At 46.7% G+C, this 16,143-nt stretch overlaps 2 protein-coding genes across 3 annotated transcripts; one reads left to right on the forward strand and one right to left on the reverse strand.

The window, feature by feature from the left end:
* Window positions 1-975: 975 nt before the first annotated feature.
* On the reverse strand, window positions 976-5,858 carry LOC119364830. Of its 2 annotated transcripts, none has more exons than XM_037630378.1 (7): window positions 4,678-5,853; window positions 4,200-4,500; window positions 3,345-3,523; window positions 2,300-2,419; window positions 2,122-2,212; window positions 1,566-1,803; window positions 976-1,454 (listed from the first exon to the last, which is right to left on the reverse strand). In XM_037630378.1, exons 1-7 carry the CDS (start codon window positions 5,738-5,740, stop codon window positions 1,218-1,220), a joined length of 2,229 nt encoding a protein of 742 aa, XP_037486275.1. In that variant the 5' UTR covers window positions 5,741-5,853; the 3' UTR covers window positions 976-1,217. The 2 variants fall into 2 exon arrangements, with proteins under 2 accessions (XP_037486275.1, XP_037486276.1); XM_037630379.1 differs by having other exon boundaries at window positions 1,343-1,454; window positions 1,664-1,803; window positions 4,678-5,858.
* On the forward strand, window positions 5,802-9,696 carry LOC119364831 (2,3-dimethylmalate lyase-like). The gene is made up of 9 exons (XM_037630380.1): window positions 5,802-5,899; window positions 6,069-6,441; window positions 6,904-7,115; window positions 7,639-7,920; window positions 8,017-8,139; window positions 8,534-8,684; window positions 8,756-8,967; window positions 9,157-9,193; window positions 9,321-9,696. The coding sequence occupies exons 2-9, from the start codon at window positions 6,120-6,122 to the stop codon at window positions 9,449-9,451; spliced, it is 1,470 nt and encodes a 489-aa protein (XP_037486277.1). The 5' UTR covers window positions 5,802-5,899; window positions 6,069-6,119; the 3' UTR covers window positions 9,452-9,696.
* The last annotated feature ends 6,447 nt before the right edge of the window (window positions 9,697-16,143 follow it).

Consider the following 16,143-nt stretch of genomic DNA (forward strand, 5'->3'; position numbering starts at 1 on the left):
TGGCTCGCACTTTACGGTCTCCTCTGAGGAGGGGGGCCGAAACCACCACCCAGGAGTGATCGGCGGGAAAAGGAGAGCAATGTTGCGCTAGCCGAGGAGGAATATACATGATTGGTGGGGAAGAGGCAAGGAATGATGCGTTAGGCGAGGAGGAAAATCTGATGATCGCCACGGCTATAGCCACGTTTATAGTCTTGATCCACGAAGACGAGACTTGTCAACATGCAAAAGAACAGAGGAGCTAGAGGTAGCCCTCCAAGCTTTCGCTGGCGATTGCCTCCGAGCGGCAACTACTTCACCACAATAGAGGGGGGGTCATCAAGCCAGACCCTACAGCCTTGGAACTTAGCCAACTGGGCTAGTTCATGAGCTACAGATTTTGTTTCCCTGATGGCATGCTTATACTTAACCCTAACAAATTCATGCTCCATGGCAAAACAATCATGGAAGATACAAACTTTGTGGTCCATTTGAAGCACGGAGCCCATTTTAAGTACCCGTGGGCCTTGTTATTAGTACATTTAGTTGAATGAAATGTTTTGTCGCCATCGTTCTCATCAATTAGTATGTTTTGTCAAGTGTAACTATGTTTCTCAAATGTGCCACTGGATATACGATGGTAAAATGGCCTCTTCCATATGTACACTGGCAATAGGGAGGACAGATGGGGGTTTGCCCTTAGAGATGCCCTACTAACTCCCAGAGCTATCTCCCGGTGCATTATCATAGGAGGGTATCTATCATGCAGTCTGAATTAGGCATTTAGCTTATACTCCCTCCGTTCCAAAATGTAAGTCTTTCTAGAGAATCCAACAAATGACTACATACGGAGCAAAATGAGTGAATCTACACTCTAAAATATGTCTGCATACATCTGTATGTTGTTGTCCATTTGAAATGTCTAAAAAGACATATATTTAGAAACGGAGGGAGTATGACATGGCATTAAATAAAGTAAAGACACTCCTCACATCATATCATAACGTATAATCGAAGAAAACATTAATTTGATTGATCTCACCCATTCACCATCTAGGAATTTACATCTGAGTAAATGGGACCATATAGCCCGATAAAAAGTTCCATGGCACAAGTCACAATAAGTACGGCTACCAAACCTATACTTTGCTCTGATACAGAGGCATCGTCCTTCCTAGCCGCGGGATGAAGATCTGATTTGTTGCTGCAGGTGAAGAATCCTCCAAAAGCTTGTCGGGTCAAGAAGGTTCAGCAGAGATCAGCTTGGCATTAGCTTGTTTCATGCCTTGGCCTGCAGTCTCAAGCTCGATTCCAGTACTACTCTGAGTCTCGACTGTTGCTGCTGTAGACACAGAATTACTTCCTCCAGCAATTTGTAAAGTCGGAGATGCAGCTCTTGGCACAGCATAGACAATGTTATACATTCCACTTGCCACCGAGACTGGGGTTATTGTTGCTTGCGTCAGGTCTTCAAGCTGAATCCAAGAAATTCAAACTATAAGTTCTTCATACAGTACTATACTGACTGTATTAGTAGGTTCATGAGGTACACCGTCTAGGTAACATGAAGGAACCGACTTATTTACCTTGTTCTCTAGTGCAGTCAATATATTATTAAGCACATCTATCTCATTGTCCAGTGACAACTCTTCTGAGCCAACTTCAGCAGCAGGTGCATTCTCACCTTTAACAGCCAGCAAATCTTCGAGAGCCTTTCTCAGCTTCCGCACACGTGACTTGTACAATGACACAACCTTTATAACATATGGGAGCGCGTCTCGAATTTTCGATGCCGACGTGAAAGCCAGGAATATGTGGAAGTTTCTAGGGCCAAACTAAGGAAATTAACAAAGAACAACCAAAATCTACAATATACCAGCACTACCTAACTGAATTCTTCTTCAGCAATAAAAGTTCATCTACACAAATACACTAGCATGTGCATTTATCCAATTAAAGATACCCATACAGGATGTAAGTAAGCTCAAACTTATTGAAATCAACCAACTAAAAATGTACCCCTAGAACCCGAAGATACGCCTAGAAGGCGCAGCCATTGTAGCACTTGGGGTTGAAAATATGATGCTTCATACTACAATACAAAGCACATAATAGATACTGTTATTGCCACAGGTAGGATACAGCAAGACAATCCGACAATGGTCAGGCTCAACCAAATGCTCCAAGATGGCTAAAGCTTTGAACCTAGCACGGAGTGAGTAGTCTATGTCTTCTGCAATTAAAATATGGGCCATGAGTATCAAGATCATTCACGACTAAATGCAGGAGTAACCAAAGATAAATGGAAGTCTGAAATTACCTCTTTCCATAGAAACTTCAGCAAGAGCACAATATATATCAACTTTAACCATAGGCATCCAAGGGCAATTTTCACTTATTGCTCTAGCAATATGGAACATTTTCCAGGCCAGATCCAAATCTGAACAAAATCAGAATCATGTTTGCCCTGAGTTTTTCTTTAGTACGTGGCTATACTGCTATTTACTGTGACATGAAGAATTGCACATGGAACAAGGTCATAAGTTATTGTAGTGTTATGTGGGGGCAACAGTACATGAGGCAGGGCCACACTCTTAGGTGCAGACAACACCAGCGACAGGGAGGACTACCCTGAATATTAAGACTCTTTTTCATTTCCAAAGTTCGAGGATTGTATTTCCATATTTGAGGGTGAGCTGATCAGCTTATCCTATTTTTAGTTTGATTGTATACAGATTTTATGTGCTAAGCAAAATTTGTTGTATCCGAATCTATCCGAAATAATTTACTACAATCTTGTATGCACCAGGAGCCCTGGTTTGCACTAGGCACCTGGCAAGTCCAAGGAGTCCAACCAAGTGAACTGAGGGGTTGACGCCTCCTCTTGACCAACCGTCCACTGGACAGTTCCTGAAATCATTTACTCCCTCCATCCCAAAATTCTTGTCTTAGATTTGTCTAAATACGGATGTATCATATACATCCGTATTTAGACAAATCTAAGACAAGAATTTTGGGACGGAGAGAGTACTATTTACTAATTTATATATAGTACTTCGAAAACCACTTTGATGAAATAGTCTACTACAGAAAGATTAGATAATTTTACCCGCAAAAAAAGATTAGATAATTTGAGAGATAATTCCAGGCATTACCGGCCTCCAAACAAGGCGACTAATTTGCAAATGCAGTATATTACAGAGTAGCAGTTTATTACGTACACTCTGTGGCATGTAAGAATAGACAAAGAGACAAGGTGTAAACCATAACCACAAAAATGCTAATCGACTACATATATAATGATTATATGTACGTACGTGTATGTATGTAGTGATTGTACGGAGTATAGGAGTAATGGCATGTACCTTTTCCAGTATCACCTTCCTTTACATTGCTACCAGATGCCATTGAGATTCCAGTATCATCTCCCTTCACTAAGTCTTGATACGGTGCAATATCGGCTCGAGCTTTGTACAGCAAAGTAAGTCCATATTTGTAATATGTGCTAATACACAATGGAGAAAGCCTCCCATAATATAACGTCCTGGGTGACAAACAAAGGCGTATTTTACTAAATTTATAAGGAGTAAAAAGTAATGTAATCTGTGATACAACATCAATCAATACTACGCCTCAATTATTTCATCAGGGAAGTGCTAACTATGTCCGCTGTTTGTCACCTTTTGTAACAACCACCAAGAGTGATAGCTTGAAGTGCAATTTTCAAGTAGCATATAAATAAACTGCACTGCGATGAAGTATTTACAATAAGCTGCACTTTTGGCCAGTTAGCCTACCACAGTTGGCCAAAGTGTCACTTAGTTTAAGAATTTCTGATCCTAATCACTTGAGTTTTTTCCAAACTGCAAATGTGGCAAGGATAGTTGGTCCAAGTTATATTGCTCAAACATTTAAATCAGCTCACACTTCAGAAATATACGTGCATTTCTCAAATGGGTAAAAACCAAGCCCTGAAGCAAATACACACATTGATGTGGTGCTCGTCACAGTTCACACGGCATCACAATAGAAGGTTAGGTTGCTGCCTAACCAGTTAGAACCTCCTAAACCCAACTAAGTTCATCACAAAGACTATACAAGTCAAAAGCAAAAAAGCAACTAAGCACATATAAAAATACCAATACAGATAACAAGACTAATGCATGCTTAAGCCAAGCTTTGGAGTAAGAGCAGCACATGCAAGGGAGAGAAACTCTAACCTACTCTCAAGGACATCATGGAAACAGTGCTTGGCGTGAACGAATTGCTCCTCCTCAATCGCCTTGGACCCCTTGTCAAACAGCTCCTTTAGAGCTTTCTTCCCCTCCCATTCCCACTTCTCTTCCTCGGCCTCCTCCTCCCATCCGTCCTCCCATTCACAATCCTCCTCGCCCTTCTCTACCCATTTCTCCTTCTCATCACCCACATCCCCAGTTGAGTGCGGTAACAGTTGATCATGGTGCTCGTCTTGGGCCGTCTCAATGTTCTCTGAGGAGGAGGCCATGGTTGATGGAGCTAGATCTGAAAATATACATTATATGTGACATTGCTATATCCAATTTCACAAAGTCATTCCTGTGTGCCGTCAGTTAAACTTCATGTAGCTAACAGAAGTATTACTTATTTTTTATTAAATGATTCGCAAGTCATAGGAAAGCAAACGTAAACGAGCTTGTACAAGTTTGACGATGCTAGTACCTGGAGTGTAGAACCTCATGTAGGGAATGACTTCGCTGCTGCTGGATACCTTCTTGACTCGGCCTGAATTAAGCTCAACTGTGAAGGTGCCAAGATCTGTCCTCACGAAAAAGACATGAACCCCATTGGCGCAGCAGACCAAAAATCTGGGGGGAGAGGGTAGCAAGTTCTGGAGGTCGACGACTCTGCGTGTTACCCATTTCACAGCTCCACCTGCGTCAGCCTCCATCGACCATAGTTCGAGCTTGGACTCCTTCAGGGTGGCACATCCCAGCTCACCGTCCTCTGTGGCCATAACGATATACTCGTCGCACTTACACTTTGGCAAGGGTGGCCAGTAAATCATTGATAGTTCCTGGTTCAACAAGTCATACTGCAGGATGAACGTTTCCTGATGGCACAAGAAATACACTGCATCTCCCACAAGGGCATTGGGCCGAGAGCTGATGACGTGCAGGGGCAAGTCAGGGTGCTCACAAGACGTCACGGGGCTCCAGGCACGGGACTCTGAAGAGTAGACGCAAGCTTGCGCGACGCCATCGTCATCGGTGCCCACATAGACCACACGGAAGGGGTCGCCAGGGCAGTCGAGGTGGTCGCAGCCATCGGCGGCGCAGAGCACCGCCGCCGCGCAGTCTGGGACGGTTGGCCAGTCCACGAAATCCGGCAAGGGCAGCCGCCACTGGCGGTGGCCGACGGGGTCCCACACGATGAGGCAGAGGGGTTCGCCGTCCAGGCCGATGGTATTTGAGAGGACCAGGCCATGGCGCGAGTCGAGCACGAAGAGACTACACTTGCCGGGGTGGACCGGGAAGAAGGGGGAGGTGGGGGACAAGGGAGAAAACCAGCACAGTACCGTCTCGTCGTTCTCGAAGAACCCCAGCAAGGGAGGCGCCCCGTGGAACTCGCGGTAGAGGCGGGTGAAGGCGGGGCCGGTGAGGCGGCTGCGCCAGGGCTTGCAGACGAGGGAGGCCCGGAAGAGGCACCCGGGGTCGTCCGGCGGGAGGCGGAGGAGGATCTCCTCGAGGAGCTCGTCCGGCAGCGTCGCCGGCGGCGGCGGCATGGCGGGTGGAGGCGTGGGTTGTGGCCGGAATGGAAGGAGCAACTGCTGGGTCTGCGTTCGTGGGTCATTTCACAGGCTCACAGGGTTGGGCTCAAGTCTCAACCAGCTCCGCGTGTGTGGGGGGATTTCTGCCAAAGTGGAACCGGGGAGGCAGCGAGACTGGGGGCCAGTTTTTTTGCAATTCTCCCGGAATTGACCCCCTTCCCAGCTTTTTTCAGAATTGTCACTTAATATGTTTTTACAATTTTTAGCTAATTAGACCTTAACTAGATAAGAATTGTAAAAAAATATTAAGTCGCAATTTTGAGAGAAGCCAAAAGAACTGACCCTGGGACTGGTGCGTAGTGGAGGAGCTGATTTCTCCAAGCGGGCAGTGGCAATGGCGTGCTACGCCGCTCTCCTGCACCAGCCGCCCGCCTCGCCGTCCCCGTGCACCTCAGGCCGCGCCGGCTCCTGCCGTGTCCATCCGCCCCCACTCCTCCAGCGCCGAGCCCTTCCCCTGTCTGTGCGCGCTCGGATCTCCCCCCGCTGCTCCTACGCCGCAGCCGGAGAAAGCGCCGGAGCGGGCGCCGGGGAACAGCCCGCGGCGGCGCTCCGGAGAGTGCTGGGGACGCCGGGCGCCCACCAGGCGCCCGCTTGCTACGACGCGCTCAGCGCCCGCCTCGTCGAGCGCGCGGGGTTCAGGGCCTGCTTCACGAGCGGTACGTGTTCGCCCTTTTGCTTCTGCAGGACTCTCTCTCGCACACACTCTCATCATAATAGCATAGTGTACCATACTTCCAATTCCTGAACATAGCAACGGGTGTTTGCTGCGCCACCATGTTTCTGTCATTCTGTAGATTGTGAGTATTACACTTATACTACCTTGTAATTGTATACCCCATATGTCGTAAAGATGATGAAAACCTTATACTGGAGAGAGAATTTGCTCTTGTGCTGGTGTATATTGCCTATGCATATGTTCAGGGCACTTTGATCAAGTGGCGTTGCACCTATCAAATCACCACAAGTTTGTTCTTCACTTGTATAGTCACGGTCGCTCGGTCAGAACTTGAAAATGGAACCAGAGCGTAGTAGTTGCTTAGGGAGCTAGCCTGGTCCTATGTAAAAGGAGATCTATGAGATTTCAATCCTGAAAAAATTAACAGTATTTTGTCTTTCAGGCTTCTCAATATCTGCTGCAAGGCTTGGATTGCCAGATGTTGGTCTCATCTCCTATGGTGAAATGATAGATCAAGGGCGTTTAATCACTGAAGCAGTATCGATACCTGTCATTGGTGATGCTGATAATGGTTATGGAAACTGTATGAATGTCAAGAGGACAGTGAAAGGATTTATTAATGCTGGTTTTGCTGGAATTATTCTTGAAGATCAGGTATTTTGATACTCTTCCAATGTTGTGCTGTTTACTAAATTATCCAGCTGTTTTGCTTCTATAACCTATTTTATGTACATAAACTATCGCATCACTGAGCTAGAGTGCTTCACCTTCATAAGAACCTAAATGTCATTTTACACATATTTTATGTTTGTTTGTAGTTTATGTTTTGCAAGAGTTTGTATATAGTTTTAAACATCCTGGCTGTGCATTTAGTTTCATGTTAACTGTAATGTTGGACAACAACCCCTGCTACTGCCCTAATAAGTCTCTGCTCTGGACCCTGGCTGACATCTAATATTCGTAGTATAGCATAATTCATATTCTAGCAATCAAGGATCATTTATCCTGATTTTGAACAATGTATTTAAAATATGTAAACATTCTATTTCCATTGCACTTTGCGGATATGATTTTGTTTTATATTAAAAAATGACTGGCGTTATTTTTGTGATAAATCTTCTTATTCCCTTTTGATAACTTCCTTCTTTAGTGATATGATGTATATAGTATTATGAAGGTGTCACCAAAAGCATGTGGACATACACAAGGAAGGAAAGTTGTCTCAAGAGAGGAAGCGATTATGCACATAAAAGCCGCTGTAGATGCCAGGAAGGAGAGTGGCTCTGACATTGTTATTGTGGCAAGGACAGATTCTCGTCAAGCTTTGTCTCTTGATGAAGCGTTATGGAGAGCACGAGCTTTTGCTGATGCTGGAGCAGATGTTCTATTTATTGATGCCCTTGCCTCAAGGGAAGAGATGATGGCGTTTTGTGCAGTTTCACCTGGAGTTCCAAAAATGGTTAGATCTACTCTAATGCAGCAGTGTTATTCCAAACTATTTCTGACCGCCATGGAAGATTTATGTCCTCAGCATTCTCCATGCTTCTTTCTGCAGGCCAACATGTTAGAAGGTGGTGGTAAAACTCCTATATTGAGCCCTCTTGAACTTGAAGAAATTGGTTACAAAATCATAGCCTACCCATTATCTCTAATTGGGGTATCAATGCGTGCAATGGAGGTTAGTTGTTTATACTTTATACATGCTTCAAGTACTTGTGTTATATTTGCACACCAACTTAAGAGAGATAAAATAATGCCTGAAAACCAACTCACATGTTATTTATTGTATCACTAACAGGAGTAGTTGTGTCCTAAGGGATCATGCACATGGATTCCCGGTAGAAGTTTTTGCCAAAGAAAAATAAAATTGCGCACACTCACATATAGGCGTATAGAGTCATGTATGTACCATCTTCTATGTCTGTGAACTGGTAGTTATTGTATGCTTCTTCCATTTGATGGCATATCATGTGGGTTCAAAATCTTCTGCATATTCATGTTCAATTTGGTACCACGCATATGATACATGTCCGCTGTCAATCATTAACTGTATAAGACACCCTGATGTGCAGGATGCTCTTGTTGCTATAAAAGGTGGCCGCATACCTCCTCCAAGTAGCTTGCCATCATTTGAGGAGATCAAGGATACGCTAGGGTTTAACCGTTATTATGAAGAGGAAAAGCGATACGTTGCATCACCAGCTCAATCATCCTTTTGGAGTGGTGAGCATATTCTCTCGTAAACTGTGTTGAATATGGATGGTTTTCCTTATCCTGCTACAACACAATTATAGGTAATTATGATTATACAAGTGAAGCTAGCAGTTCAGGAGACACCAAGTCCAGGACTGAGAAATCACAAGAACCTATTATTGACATACTGCCACAGCTCTATGATCCTGGTTCCGCTGGAGGCAGAGGTCCTTCAGGTGGGATGTGGTCCCGCACACTTCGATTGAAGATTACAGGAAGAGATGGGGTCCAGAAAATTGATGCCAGGATACCTGTAGGAACCCATTTAACAGTCTACTTTCGATTCAATATGTAGTACTAGTTGACTCAGAAGTTCTGAAATTGACACCATACTCAAGTGACTTTTGGCTATTAGTAGTATCTGTGCAAATGTTCTACAATTGAGTAATTCTCATACTGATTAAAAGGTTGTTTCCTTCTGTTCCTGCTTTCTCTGCAACAGGCTGGATTCTTAGAAGGGATGACAAAAGTTATTCCAGGTTTGTACTTGTCTTCTAATAGAAGGAACATGAATCTGTCACTACATTTGTATTTTCGAGATAGAAAAGAAAGGATCTTGGTCTGTGTATGTTTCATTCATAGATCATCTTCCTTGGCACTTTGCAGGCCTGGCTGGAACTAATATCATGGAAAGGCTTCGGAACGCGCCTATGGATTCGGACAACCCCCAGAACGGGCAGATACTGCTTGATTTTGAGGACGGCAGGGGAGATAGGATCCAGGTTTTCATCGCGTGAGCGTGTTGTTCGTTGTTGTCGTCCCGGCATCCGATACTCAGACGAGCGTCATGTTCCGTTTGAGTAGTATAAGCAAATGGCTGTTACTTGGTAGTAGTTGGTAGGCCCTTGCTGCCTACATCCAGTTATGTAAACTCCGCATCATACTGCATGCATCCAGAACTAGTCTTCCTGTAACCTTCCTCGTCTCATGGATGCGGAAGTTAAATTCGAATAAAACAAGTTATGGAAAAGGTATTCCTCTATGCTACACAAGGATACAAGTACGACACTGAGCACTAGAAAATACACACTCTAGGCTTGACTTCCGTTGCCATGCTGAGAGGGACGCCATGGGCAGGGCTCGGGGAGAGCGAAGAGTACCAATCGGATGACAGGGCCAGCAGTGGCTGATAGGAGAAGGATGAACTTGGGGAAGAAGAAGAGAAATGGAGGACAGAATAGTTTCATTTCATATCTGGGCCACCTCTTCCTTCCGAGGGCATGGCCAATGGGCCATGATGGACCTATGCCCCAGGCACTGTCGGAATCAGGGCTCCGGGGATCCAAGAAAAGGTTCAAACTCTGGGGTGTGCTCGAAGGACCTCGTCAAGTTCTAGCTCTCTGCCCACTGCCTCACGGCAATGCTCCAGCGTGCTTGGGCGAGGAGGATGAACAGCGGACCCGGCAGTTTACCCAGGTTCGGGCCACCTTGTGGTGTAAGACTCTACTCCTGATTTGTGTGGATTGCCTCGCGAGGAAGGATGAGTATGAGTGTGTACAAGGAGGACCAACTGCCTCGGGAGGCTTGGCTGGTTCGAGGGATCCAAAGGTTTTTGACCCTTCTCTATGGTGGAAACTAGCTTATACTTATACTGGCCCTGGTCCTCTTCCTCCGAAAACTCTAGGCGGGAAGGGTTGCCACAATGGCCGATTTTGAAGGGAGACCAGAGTACATCTTATCTTGACTAAAGGTGTTTTTCGCCTGCCAAACCTCCCTGCCATGACGTGTCGGTTGGCTCGGCGATGACCTCCGTCGTGGCGAGCCCGCGGTCCAGGTCTTCTTGCACCAAAGTGGCAACCTTTGAGGATTGCTTTGGGAACCGGCGAGATCCCTTAGCACAAAAGAGGTAAGCATCCTTATCCGCGCCCGCTGGCACGGCTCCCGGCGCCGCTCGTCGTGGCTCGCGTCACCCACATGCAGCGCGAGGGGGCTTAGCGAGCCTAGACATATCCGTCCCGCGAGGGGCCTCGGGAGGCAGCTTCAGGAGACCGCCTTGCGTGAGGCCCTCGGGAGCTCTTGACGACCCTTGTTGACGCGCGCCTCATGAGGCAAGGGCCCTCGCGAGGGTCTTGCTCGTGGAACCTTGAAGTTGAGCCGTGTTGGGCCTTCTGCTGGCGCCACGCGATGGGCCGCAGGCAGACGGGCCTAGGTATCCTAGTCCCAGAGGCCCAACAGTAGCCCCCGGGCCCGCGGTGCTCACGAGTCCGCTCGCGGCGGAGGGAGAGAGGGGGGGCTTAGCGACGCGGGCCCCAACCACCTACAGGCCAGGCTCGACGCGCGGCGCACGACAGGGCGTGGGACGCCCCCACTTCCCCACGACGCCTTGGCAACCGCCCAGGCTAACATAAAGTCTGGGCGCGCGCTGCGGGGCCATCATTGCCCTGAAGGCGAAGGGACACGAACCAGCCCTCGTCGATGCTATAAGAAGGGCAAGGGGTCGGACCCCTTGGCCCATCTCCTTCTTTTCGCCTCTCCATCTCCATCCATCGCCACTGTAGCCATGGCACTCTTGAGGCTTTGTTCGGTTAATCCTCTCCCCAAGAGGATTGGAGGGGATTGGAAAGGATTGGTTCATATTTTGACTTAGAAGAGGTTTAAATCCTCCTCAAACCCCTTCAATCCGCTCTGATTTACACGCAACCGAACAAGGCCTGAGGAGGTTCTAGTGAATGGGGTGTGGTTGAAACAACATATATATTTATTCAACGATACAAATAGTATAGTTCAACCCAACACCACAAACTAGTCAATACGATACAAATAAAAATAGATAATAAACGATAGGGAAAAGTATATTTTTCGTCCCTCAACTTTCTCGATAATATAGAAATGATCCCTCAACTTCAAAACCAGCAAATCTAAGTCCCTCAACTTCTCAAAACAGATAAGTTTATTTTCTCGTACCGCTTTTTGTGGTTTTCATCTAGTGGACATGGTTTTGACTAAAACTTGACAAGTCATTGGGGTTTGACTGCCATGTTACGGAGCTGCGATGGCACCCCACGCTGTGCAAGTGCTCGGCTGTGGTGGCACTACATGCAGGGCACGGTGGCCTAGCTAATGGGATGCTGGACTTTCGCCATGCTCCTCGTTCAAGTCATGCGGCCGGCAGCGGCAGGGGTGCAGGCCCCGTGGCGGTTTCGGTGACGTACACAGCAAACTGGCTTTGGATTCTCACGTGAAAAGCTAGCTAAGGGCATGTACAGAGGTAGCAGCATCAAGCGATGGTCTCATCCCATTCATATAGATTTGCAGATAAAAGACCACTATTTGAACATTTACCATCCAATGGAAGCAGTGGTTTGAGGTATGACAGGAGTAAGGTCCTCTACTTCACTTTATCAAACGGCGACCGCAAGATGAGAGAAGCCAAGGCGTGGTCCTGTGACTTTTGGCAGTGAGGAAGCGGCCTCCTCTGCAGGATCCCGCTTGTGTCTGCAAGCCATACCTTTTGGCAAACTGGACCATCCGATCCTATGTGGAGTGCTGGAGCAGCTGTCCAACCTGGAGCGTTGGACATGCCCTAACTCACCTGCCTAGACATGCACGTACTTGACGCTGTTCACTTTGATTTGTACCGGCTAGAACACGCGAGTAATACATGTGTTCATGGTGCACGGAGTTGCGGTTGAGCCACGGTGGTGACCCTCGACACGCTTGCTGAAGGAGTTAGAATGAAGCCCCATGAGTCCGCACGGACTAGCGGTGAGAAGGCAACGATCGAGCAGCAGCGAGAGCACGCGCGAATGGTGCTGCCGGTGCTTGCTCGGGCGTTCTTGCACGCATAGAGGTGCAGCACGTGCACGGCGGGCTTGTGCCGTGCATGCAGGCGAGCATCCGTAGCTCCGACTTCTGATTATCGGGGACAAGATGTGTTCCACCATCATGTGGTCGCTGCATAGGTACGCATCCATCTCCATGCGCGCGGTACACGACAGCGAACATCGGACAGACAATGACGGTCCTCGTCGTGCTCCACACAGGTCATGGCGCCGGCATGGTGCTGAAGTGGAAAGTGATGTGGCAGTCAAACCTGAATGGCATGTCAAATTTTTAGTCAAAACAGTGTCCACATCGGATGAAACCCACCAAAAGTGATACTAGGGACTAAACTTATCTGATTTGAAAAGTTGAGAGCCAAGGTTTACCGGTTTTGAAGTTTAGGGACCATTTGTATACTTTGGAAAGAGTAGAGGGGCAAAAAATATACTTATCCCTAAACGATACTACGGTGCAAATATACTAGAAACTACTCCTCGTCGTCCTCCTCCTCGGTGGTGTAGTCCGACGATAGAAACGCGTCATCCCACTGAGGATCGTTGTCGTCAAAGGTCGACGCAGCTCCCAGTTCGCACTGCACTATCACAAGGGCCTTCCGCTCACGCCCTGTCCGTTTGATCCGCGGCTCGCTTTGCCCTCCTCTCCGCCCAGAAGGCGTTTTCGGTGGCGACGTCCTGCGGAAAGCGCTGGCGCCACTCCGCCATGGCGTACTCGTCCGCCTCGGCGATGAGGAGGCAGCGCTCCCGCCTACGGTGTTTACAGCAGTCCACATCGGTTATTAGCCGCGGCGGAGGCGCGAGGTCCTGCGCCTACTGGCACGTCCGCACGCTGTCGAGGTTCATCTACGAACGTGGCCTCGAGAGCCGCCACGCCGCCGCGTCGTACGCGCGGGCGGCCTCGTGGGCGGTCTCAAACGTCCTGAGACCGAGACGCATGCCACCGGGGTGGATCTCCGCATAGAACATGCCGGAGGGGCGGACGCGGACGCCCTGGAAGCCGGAGCTGCTCCGGGCGCGTGGCAACATGTCGGCGGCGGCGGGAGAAGGGTGCGGCGGCGGCAGTGGGGCGCTGGATGCGAGGAAGAAGGGGGCGACGGGGAAGAAGAAGGCGCTCGAGTGGCGGTTGGCGGGCTCGGACGTGCGTGTTTTATAGAACGTGCCAAAACTGCCGCGCGTCGGCCCCTTTTTTTGCGCGCGCGCGATTTTTTCCCGCGCCTGCTGGAGCGCGCTAAAACATGATTTTCCCCGCACGTGCGATATATAGCACGGCTGTTGGAGATGCTCTTAACATCCTTGTGTTTGTGTTGGGTAGGAAAATTGCACATCATTCACCTATTACATGAATGTGAAGGCATATCCAAGATGAACTGGGTGTTTTTTATGTAGTCCTGTTTTACATCGTATTGGTATATGTTATTATTTCCTTGAAATTGCCACTTTACCTATATGGATAATCTTTCTTATAACACCGGAGACATATTTTCCCTTTCTTGTCTATATAGGCCATGTGACTTCCCAAAGTTCCCTGTTTCAAAGATGGATGTCAGGAACTGCCTTGACAAGTGCAAACTATGCAAGCCATGCTTTTCAAAATGTATCTGTCTCTTGGCAAAGTATACTTTTTAGTTTTAGACACTGAATTAAGGCTTATTAGAATAGGAACGATCAATCCCCTGAATATCTGATTGCAACAGAGAGGTCCAAGAAACTCAAAGACTGTCACTGAGGCTAAGAAGAATGGGCTTTGTCTCATACCAGCACTTGTCAGAAGGATGCTTGACAAAGCCATATTTTTGTTTGGGTTCATCAATTTGCTTGGTGACATTGTGGCAAAGCAAGCTGATGAATCAAATGCATTCCAGCATTAAGGGGTGAAATTTGTCTGTAGCAACTCGTAAATTTTCTTCTTTACCATCAGAAGTTGTTCATCATTAGCTTTTGTGTTTTCTTCTTGCAAAGTAGTAAGCTCCCCCCTTAAACATATTCTCTCTATTCTGACAAGAGCGCACCACCACTTACTTACTAATATTCTGAATGTTGTTTTATGTTGCAGGTTGTTTGAAAATATCTCAAGTAGAGAGTTTTATTTACTAATATTCTGAATGGTGTTTTATGTTGGAAGTAATAGATGGCAATCGATGCTAAATCTTTCATCTCATAGATTTCTACACTGCCACGCTCATGTGTGCATAAAGATGGAGCTGCATGCTCGTCTCCATGACCTGGTCACATGGCAGGAGGCAAGGGCCTTCCTAGCTGGTCCTAACATGTACTCAAAGCTAGTACAAAGTTGAGTCATTTATTTTGGAACGGAGGAAGTATTTCATTTATCGCGTAAATTGTACGATCAAGTTATGGATCTTAATTTTTGCTTCCTTTTCAGCACTTATTTGTTGTTTTTTCTCACAGGTTTGCAATGTTATTGAGTACTCCCTTTGTACTATTATAGTGTCAAAGAAACGTCTTATATTATGTTACATAGGTAGTACAAGATCTTAAGTTTTACTCCCTCCATTCCTTAATATAGGGTGTATAGTTTTTGGCACGAAAATTAAAGAATGTACATGGAGGGAAAATTTCACAAGTTTTGGACGAGATTACACCTAATTAATTGCCATGAGAAAATAGAGGAGCTTGCCTAATATAAGAAAATGTAATCAAATCCCTAAAAACATTATCTAGACGAGTGGTGCAATGCGATACACCTTATATTTCGGATTTTTTCTTAAAAATATATACACCTTACATCAAAAAACGGAGGGAGTACTATATATTTGTATTTTTTATCCTCATGATATATCATTTAGGTGGGATGGTAGTAGAAAGACACTAAGTTGTCCTAACGGCATGAGGGTGAAGGAGATGTCACATGGGGAGGAAGAGTGTTGGTCATTGTGGAAAGGGGAAACAAGGAGAAGGCCATCAATATTCAGGGCGAGTAAACCAGATGCATGAATTGCTTGACATCTAGGTTCATAAAAAGAACTATTATTTCACACTAATGTCTCTAGCATCTCTATATTGTCCCGTGGCAAAGCATTGTCATTCAACTAGTTTATATAAAAGAAGGAAGACCGAAAGATATCGGGTTCGAGTTCTACGCCTTCGCGCACTGTTCTTACTCTTTTATTTGCTTTTTATTTCGTGAACTGGCAGGTGGGACCAACAGGACAGGGAGAGTATTGCCACTGACCAGCCTTCACTAGGTGCCATGCAGACTTTTTTTTCATCGAACATGCAGACTATTTGACCCGTCAACGAAGTGCATGCAAATAGAATACCGAGCTCTACGATGAGCCAGTGACCGTATAATCACCGCATTTCGTATTTAATGACCTTATTGAGCGTATTCTGAAGTCCAGTGATTGTACTGTGCTTCAGCCTCAACTTCAGTGACCATCAGTTTATTTATCTCGCGAATTAATAACAAAATGATGTGTTTTTTGGTCACGGCGCGGTGACTTTGAACGAGGTATGATGCGTCTGCCCATGCAACTGTAGAGCACACAGCAGGGGATCGGGCGCGACGCACTTGCATATATGCACGCAGCTCGATCCACAAGAGTCTCGATCGACATGACTGCATGCGTAAGCGGAGCGACCGCACTAGCGAGCGGAGCAAAGTGAAGTTTGAAATTAACCCATGTGCC

This window comes from Triticum dicoccoides, chromosome 2B (assembly GCF_002162155.2).
Source record: "Triticum dicoccoides isolate Atlit2015 ecotype Zavitan chromosome 2B, WEW_v2.0, whole genome shotgun sequence".
Classification (NCBI taxonomy): Eukaryota; Viridiplantae; Streptophyta; class Magnoliopsida; order Poales; family Poaceae; genus Triticum; species Triticum dicoccoides.

Coding starts and splice junctions, on each gene's coding strand:
- LOC119364831 (XM_037630380.1), top strand. CDS start 6,120: ATGGCGTGCTACGCCGCTCTCCTGCACCAGCCGCCCGCCTCGCCGTCC. Junction 6,442..6,903: donor CAGGGCCTGCTTCACGAGCG/GTACGTGTTCGC, acceptor TTTGTCTTTCAG/GCTTCTCAATATCTGCTGCA. Junction 8,140..8,533: donor TATCAATGCGTGCAATGGAG/GTTAGTTGTTTA, acceptor CCTGATGTGCAG/GATGCTCTTGTTGCTATAAA.
- LOC119364830 (XM_037630378.1), bottom strand. CDS start 5,740: ATGCCGCCGCCGCCGGCGACGCTGCCGGACGAGCTCCTCGAGGAGATC. Junction 2,213..2,299: donor TGAAGTTTCTATGGAAAGAG/GTAATTTCAGAC, acceptor TTTTAATTGCAG/AAGACATAGACTACTCACTC. Junction 1,455..1,565: donor TGACTGCACTAGAGAACAAG/GTAAATAAGTCG, acceptor TCTTGGATTCAG/CTTGAAGACCTGACGCAAGC.